The following is an 8,084-nucleotide window of genomic DNA, read 5'->3' as shown; positions in this document are numbered from 1 at the left end:
GCGGAGCCCGGGCTAAGGGGGAGACGCTAGGGGAGCCCGGGCCCCCATCCCGGCGCGCCGCGCCGCTCCCGCCCTCTCCGCCCCCCGGGGCCGGGGCCCGCGTTCCGGGGGGCCGGGGCGGTGCGGGGAGCATCGGGCCGGCCGGTCTCAGCTGATCGGCCGCCGCTCCCGAAGGCGGCCAGCGGCTACTCGCCGAGGGCACGCGAGGAGGGCGCTCCCCGCGGCCCGGGCTGGCCCGGGGCTCGGGCTCGGGCTCGGGCTCGAGCTCGGGCTGGGGCTGCTGACCGCTGGCTCGGGGGAGGCGGGGGCGCCCTGGGCTCGGCGCCGAGGGGTCGTGCTCCCCTCGCCTGACGCCTCCGACTCCCAGTCTCCAAAGCCAGAAGAGGAGGTTTGATTCAGCAACTGTTTCCTCTCTTTTCCGGGTCGCTTTGACCCTCTGTGGATACTGGGTTGATCCACGGAAAAACCGAAGACGACGTTTGGGATTTAATTTTTCCTCTCAGCTTTTGGAATCTTTTACTTCTCACTTGGACAAGAACTCGAGCAAAATCCCCGGTGAGATTCCCCCTCCCCCCCTCATTTGGAAGTTTGGTTCACTGTGTTATCTAAAGACTTAATGTAAAGTTTCTATTTCTTTTTCCGATGGGTGAACCACTGAAACACCTTTTCCTGAGGGAGCCCGGCGAGATTTGCCGTTTTTCCTCTCCGGCCCTGGCTGCTCCAAGCCGGCGGTCCTCGTCCAGGGGGTGCAAACGCGGTTTCCCTCCCGACTTCGGGCTAGAGCTTCCTCCTGGAGGGCTCTGCCACGAACTGCTCTCACAAACTATGTCATCGGGTCTTCTGGTTTCGTAGCAGTTTTGAAAGGATGCTGTTAACGTGGCTGTAATGTAGTTACAAAAAGGGGAGAATATCTGCGTTCCCATTGGAAGCCATTATCTATGAGAATATTTAGAAAAAAGAAAACCCTTTCTTGGTATTATGGATTGACCGCCGCGCCAACCGATCTTTATTTAATTTTGGAAAAGATATATTTTACTCATATCCATAGATCAAATCGTTTATTTTATCACTTTATCCAAAAAGATCAGATGGAATTTTTGTCCCTGATTTGCAACTCTCAAATTTGTTTCAGAGTTGTGCACATCTTGTGATGGGGTGCAGGGTAGGTTGGGAACGAAAAGATCTGGGAAGTCTAGGAAAGGAAGGCGACGATTGTGAACGGCCTTAGTGGAAGGATATGGGAAATTGTTTTGGAGTCTTTTCTTTAAATATTAATTTCTTGTCCTCTTTTTGTATAGGTACTTTGTCCTTCTTTCCCGTAGGTTCTAATTACCGTTGAGAGAACTAATTTGGTTAGGATCTGGATTAGTACAGTGCTGCTTCACCTGGTCAGCTCTCTAGAGATAAAAGTCATAAAAGTACTGGGCTTTTTTTTTTTTCTAATGCTGCCATGAAGGGAAGCCTTGGTAATTGTAATCCAGTGGGGAGAAACAAGTGGTGTGGCCCATCCACAAGGAACTGAAACCAACATCTCGTTTTGCCTAGGCCGCGGATAGTGTGATGTGGTGATTAATGTTGAACATGACATGGATCCACTTGCCCAAGAGCAGAAAGGTCCCAAACTCATGAAGAGGAACCTGATTTCTCAGAGAGCCTTTAACTTATCACGTATCTTAAATGCTTTTTTCTGTGAACAGAAAGCATAAATTTGAGAATGAGTTCTCATTTCTGCTTGTATCATTATTCTTCAGTGTTGCAATCTGGTTCCTAAGGAGGAAGAGGAAGGCAGCCCTGGAGTGGTTTCTTTACAGTAATTTCAACAGAAGAGAGAGAGATGGAACCCGAAGAAGAAAGGATTCGTTACAGCCAGAGATTGGTTAGTATTTTCTTTCTCTCTCTCTCTTCCCTCCCCCTACCCGAATTTTGAAGTAAAATAACTATTTTTTTTCCGTTTGTGAACATACTGTGATTAAAACTTTTCAGGTGACTTTTCTGTGCACTAAAGGAGGTGTGGGGGGAAGGTATATTAATATCTCATTTGGTTTATGGCCAAGTAGTTAGAGCCTTAATATTCATCCCATTTGGAAATGGAGTTGTATGTAGCCTTTAGCTTTTATGGAAACCATTGTAAATCAAAGGATTTCACAGATTATAATGTGACAAGGATTTTTAATTTTACAGTACTGACATTGTAATCTAATTGATTAAATTAGATTAGAAGATGAATTTTAGGAGCAAAACTGTTTGAGGAAGGATAGTTTTACATAATTTTTTAAGATTATGTTTTGCCAGGATTTGTGACTTTGAGCTGGGAGTAGAACTATGAATTATTTTCTTCTGTTTTGCAAATTAACACTTTGGTAGATTTGGAGGGTTGTTAGGGGGATTGATTGAGGAAAGGTAGGTAGAATACTGGATGCTGATAAAGTTCTATATTTTGTATTTTGGGAGGAGTGTATGAGATCTTGTTGAAAGAAATTTTAGTAATGATATGAAGGAATTAGCTTGTGTGTGTATATTAATACTTGCTCCCTTCGGCCTGCTTTCCTCTCAGGTTTTCCATATTGGAGTTTAAGAATTTGATTTTTGTTTTCCTTAGTCAAAGAGAACTTTATTAATATTCTTACCATATATTCATTTCAAAAATTTGAATTTTTGTTTGTAGAGTGGGGTATGAGGAAAGTCACAGAATTGTATGCAGTATGTGAAATTTGCTGAACTGAAAGCCCTAGAAGATTACTAAAGGAATTTATGGTGGTTTTATTTGGCTCTGTGTTTTAGACTGAGTGTGGAGGAAAAAAGAATGGTTCTCCAGTCCATTTTCTGATGATCCCTATTCTTTTTCTTTTTGAGAAAAGACTCTTTTTTTTTTTTTTTTTTTATGTGACTGCTGAAAAGATTTGGTATGTATTGGCAAGTATATCCAGCAGGCATGTATTCTGGTGAGCCTTATTTCAGAGATTTGCCTTTTCCCAATACGTGTGTTGTGATAATAACTCTTTATCTCTAACTTTTAGAAATTAAGTGTACCAGGGAATTTTGTATGTTTAGGATTTATTTTTGTTTTGACATTTCTCGAATCAAACTTTTCTTTGGGAACAGAAAAGGAGAGGATGCTGCAAAATTCCCTCCTCAGGTAGCTACTGCTAGATGGAATTCATTTTTATCATGTCATGCTATTAGGTAGATATCTAAGGGATCTTGCAGTCCACTCTGTAAAGGAAGAGCCTTTAAGCTAGCAAAACTTTTGACATTTTTTAACAAGATAGAGGTGTAGTGGTAAGATCCAGGGACTCTGACTTTTGTACTGGTAAGATTTTTCTTTTTTCTTTTTTTAAATTGTAAGGTGATTGCTACCTGTTGCACACATTAACCATTTCCTTATTTAGGTTATTTTTTCTTTTTGTTAATGTGCTAATGTAGGAGTGTTGTGTAAGAGGTTACATTATATATTTTGGGGGAATCTTTCTTACTTAGAATTTTGAGTAATAATTTTGAAGTTTACGGTGACTGATGTCTGTTTTCCTTTCTAAGATTACATGACAAAATTAATCTCAAGAGACAAAATTATATCTCAGTCACTTCCATAACTTTTGATATGAGAGCATGTTGGCAGATTATTTGAGTGGCAGTCTGCCTATCAAACTTTTAATGTCTCTGTCTTTGTGATGAGTGCTCATATTACAGAATCCTTATTAAGTTAGATCTTATTAGAGGAGTTTTAAGACTAACATAATGGCAGAGTGAGGAATTGCCATGGAAAGAAAATACCGAGAAGCGTTCTTCCATTTTTCCTTGTCCTTAAAGTGTTATGCTCATTTTAGTAGTATTTAACTAGTGTGTGTGTGTGTGTGTGTGTATGTATGTATGTATATATATATATGTATGTACACATACATACATATATTTTTTTTCTGTCTGTCTTTAAAGTATAGAACTTTTGTTCTGCAGTAATTGGCCATAAATTATAAAAGTTTGAAGGAGAGACAAAAATGACAGGTTTATTAATTTGGCTTAACATGACAAGATTGTGTGGTCCCATACGATATACATTTGTTGAATTGAATCAGTATGTTGCGTTATAGTGTTATTGACTGATACTTTCATGCTGTATTGGGGATAAAACCTACATGACCATCCCTCTGTGACGTACCTTCAAAATAGCCTCTTGGGAGAGAAACCATAGTACCACTATTAAAAGTCTGAGTCTAAATTCATCTTGAGACAAGAATGACTTTTTTGTATTTAGGACCCTTTACCTATCTTTAAAAAAAAGTTGTATTCTTACTAATAAGGACTTCATGCCTTTTATTAATGTAGCTATTTTACACAGCTGAATTTGGTAAAGCAGATTTTGATATGTTTATGTCATCTTTTTGACAAGTCATTTTTAAAAAATCAGAAATATCTAGTTTAAAAAAATTGTCTTTTGCCAAACTTTTTTACCTATGTGGAAAAGAAATGTACCTTTGAAGATGGTGTGTATGTGTAGATTTGGAGCATAAGCTCTGCTTTCTGGATCTAGAATATTTAGTTTGAAGTGTTGGAGTTGAACAGCTAGAAAATGACAAGGGTGGGTAAACAATGTTTGGCTTTTCTTGGGCAAGACTTAAATTTTTTTTTAATGAAAATATTAGTACTTTCATGTATAGATTCCAAGAACAAAGCCAGATCTCGAAGGCCACTTTATATACCTGAAGAGGTACTCAAGTGGGAAGGATAGAAGCTTCCTTTTGGTGATGGGGTGGGTATGTGCTTGTCTTGAGGTAAAGATGATTTCTGTATTTCTAATGAATTTAGATGTAGGGCCTTATTGAAAAACATTGGCAGATACTAAGGATGGAAATTTTCTTTACATTTGGTTTCAAGAGTCAAAATGTTGCAGTAGTTTTAGGTTTTTATCACTGTCCATATATATTTAAGTATTCGTTTATTGGGAATGCTCAGCATAATATCTTACAGTTTCTTTTTTTTTTTTTTAAGAGACAAGGTCTTGCTCTGTCACCAAGGCTGGAGTGTTATGATAAAAGCTCACCTCCAACTTCTGGGCTCAAGCGATCCTCCTGCCTCAGCCTCCTGAGTAGCTGGGACTACAGGCATGCACCACCATGCCTGGCTAATTTTTCTATTTTTTGTATAGATGGGGTATGGCTCTTGCTCACGCTGGTCTCAAAACTCGTGGCCTCAAGCGATCCTTCCACCTTGACCTACCAAAGTGCTATGATTACAGGCCACTGCACCTGGCCTACGTTAAGATTTCTACACTATGTAGTGTGATGACTTTCAGTTGTAATTTGGAACTTTTTCCATTTTGATTGGAAAAGATTACGTTTGTTACATATTTCAATATACTGGATTATAGTATCTTCCTCCAACCTGTATAGTATATTGCATATATAGTTACCTTTAATATGGAAAAAATTCACTAGCCCCTGCTAAATGCAATTGTAGAAACAAATGAACACTCAGATCAATGTGTAAAAGAGAGTGAAGATAATACACATCAGAATAAAAGGGGTTATAACCTAAATATTTTTTCTCTCAAATCCACCTAAGCCCGGTGGTGGTATCTGAAGGAGGAGATGTTGATTTACTTGAGAATTTCATTTGCTTGTCAATCTTGATGATGAGATTAAGAGATTTTCTAAAGGATGTGATTATACTATCCTTCAATACTGTTAACACGCCTTACATATAATTCTCTTTGAAATAGCTAAATCATTTGTCTTTTGCAAGGAACTGGGGGCACTGAAACCCTGGTAATAGTCTCACCTTTGGGTTATCCTTGAAATTATCTCCCCAAATTCAGCAGCAATTACCAGATTATTCCTTTTACAAACATACCCACTTGGAATGACCCCACTCCAAAGTCTTTCTGACCAGGAATGGACTAGACAAAATAGAATACCTATTTTAAACTATTTTTTTTAGCATGAAAGTGTTATTGTTAACAACTAGAAAAAATTATAGGTGGTTTAAATTACCTCATTGAATTAGCTTATTTATAATTATTTTGTGAGATTTAGCCTTCAGTCTGTGTTGGTAGAGGAGTACGCTGTTCTGATTCTTGCAGCCTCCTTCATAATGATGTAGGAAAAACTTGTTGCTCATTTTTGGGTGATTCAAAATGCATATAATAGGAAACTAATTTTTTATTCTTATATACCAGTCTTCCACAGTAAGCTGTATTTAAGAATACAGAATAAGGACAGTATTTAAGCCCTGTCACTTTCTTTTTCTTTTTTTTTTTTTTTTTGGGGAAAGAGAGTCTCACTCTGTTGCCCGGGCTAGAGTGCCGTGGCGTCAGCCTAGCTCACAGCAACTTCAAATTCCTGGGCTCAAGCGATCCTCCTGCCTCAGCCTCCCAAGTAGCTGGGACTACAGGCATGCGCCACCATGCCCGGCTAATTTTTTCTATATATTTTTAGTTGTCCAGATAATTTCTTTCTGTTTTTTTAGTAGAGACAAGGCCTTGCTCTTGCTCAGGATGGTCTCGACCTCCTGACCTCGAGCTATCCTCCCGCCTCGGCCTCCCAGAGTGCTAGGATTACAGGTGTGAGCCACTGCGCCCGGCCAAGCCTTGTCACTTTCTCTTGTTTTATTTTGCTGAGTACTAATCACTGTTGTACTTATATTTGTTTGTGTGTAGCTCTCCGCTAGAATGTAAGCTCCTTGAAAGTTTGGACTTTGTTGTATACTAGATGCTTCAAATAGGGCCTGACGCATAGCAGGTGCTCAATAAGTATTCGTTGATATTGTTGAAAGCCCTGATATATACGTTTCTTTGCTGCCAGTTTTCTTGAGTCCTAGGAATAGGCCACTAGAGTGGAGGAGAGTTTGGTATACAGGAATGAGCAAGACAATCTGGATATTGGGTCTCGCAGTATAGATAAGAACAGAAGATCTAAGCTATAGCAGATAACTTAACACATATTACACATGAACACATTTATGGTATTTGGGCCATTAGAACAAATAAGACAATGTCTAATTGACTTTAAAAGTTTGGTCCGAATTTTATGTTATATATATTATAATATTATGTTATATATAACAATATTATGTTATTTTTAGATCTTGGCCATTAATTTAAGGTGATATATTTATAGTATAGCATGCAGAGGGACATACATTCTTTATGTCCTTTTATATTTTTCTTCTTGGAAAGTGGTCATTCTTAATCAGGTTTTGTTAATTTTCTGTTTATCTAACTTTTGGAATGATGCTTTATTTTTGCATTGTTAAAATTCAATAAACATTTATTATGTGCCAGATACTAGGCTAGGTTCTTTCATATATATATGTTACCTTATTTAATCCTCAAAACAAGGTAGGTGGTATAGTTTTAAGCCTTAAGGTTTTTATTATAGAAATAGAGGGAGGCTCAGGGAGAGGCTATGACTTGCCCCAGGTCACAGAATTGGTTAGGGATGGAACCAGACCTTGAACTCAGGTGGCCTGACTCTGAACCGCATGTTTCTTTTCACACCATCCTCTCTCTCTTGTGTATTTCATACAGAAAACAAAAGGATACTCACTCTTACTATAGTAAGTTGTAGACTGAGTACCTTCTCTTTTTTTTTGAGGCTACTTTAAAATTTACTTCCCTAATAGCTGTCTGCTTAACATCCTAAATGAGAGAGCTACAAATATTTGATAGTCACTGTTTGATCACATTTTTAAAAAATTGGCACACTTTTCTTTTTGTGAACTTTGAATTTATTGTATTTGATCTATTAAAACAGTAGTATTATGCAGTTTGTGTGTATATCAAGCCTTTTATTTATGCATGTCACTCATATCCTTGTTTTCTGTTTTAAATTTTAGGTTCTTGGGGGTTTTCTCTGTGAGTACTTGGTAAAAACTTAAACCCTAAAGATAAAAGGCAGCAAATAGTGACCAAACGAATTGTTTTGGCAAATACAGTGGTGAAGGCCTCCTTCAGGTAGGTAGAGAGGAGGAGGGAAGAGGGTGGCCTTTCAGTTGGTATAGACAGCATAAGCTTTATACTACTATAAGGCCTATTTTGCGGATATCTGATAGATTGGTAGGACTAAGTGGTTTGTTTTGGGAGACACTGTTGA

General features: G+C 38.7%; 1 protein-coding gene across 1 annotated transcript in view; it reads left to right on the top strand.

Moving 5' to 3' along the window:
* Positions 1 to 338: 338 nt before the first annotated feature.
* Positions 339 to 8,084, top strand: part of KDM2A (lysine (K)-specific demethylase 2A) — a 150,708-nt gene continuing 142,962 nt past the window's right edge. The window contains exons 1-2 of the mRNA XM_012665583.1: positions 339 to 555; positions 1,752 to 1,876. Coding sequence (XP_012521037.1) covers positions 1,835 to 1,876 — 42 coding nt within the window. The 5' untranslated portion in view covers positions 339 to 555; positions 1,752 to 1,834. The remainder of the gene's footprint in view (positions 556 to 1,751; positions 1,877 to 8,084) is intronic.

This window comes from Propithecus coquereli, unplaced genomic scaffold (assembly GCF_000956105.1).
Source record: "Propithecus coquereli isolate 6110/MARCELLA unplaced genomic scaffold, Pcoq_1.0 Scaffold120, whole genome shotgun sequence".
Taxonomy (NCBI): domain Eukaryota; kingdom Metazoa; phylum Chordata; class Mammalia; order Primates; family Indriidae; genus Propithecus; species Propithecus coquereli.
Note: the sequence above shows the minus strand (reverse complement) of the source record. Positions and strands in the feature narration are given on the sequence as shown.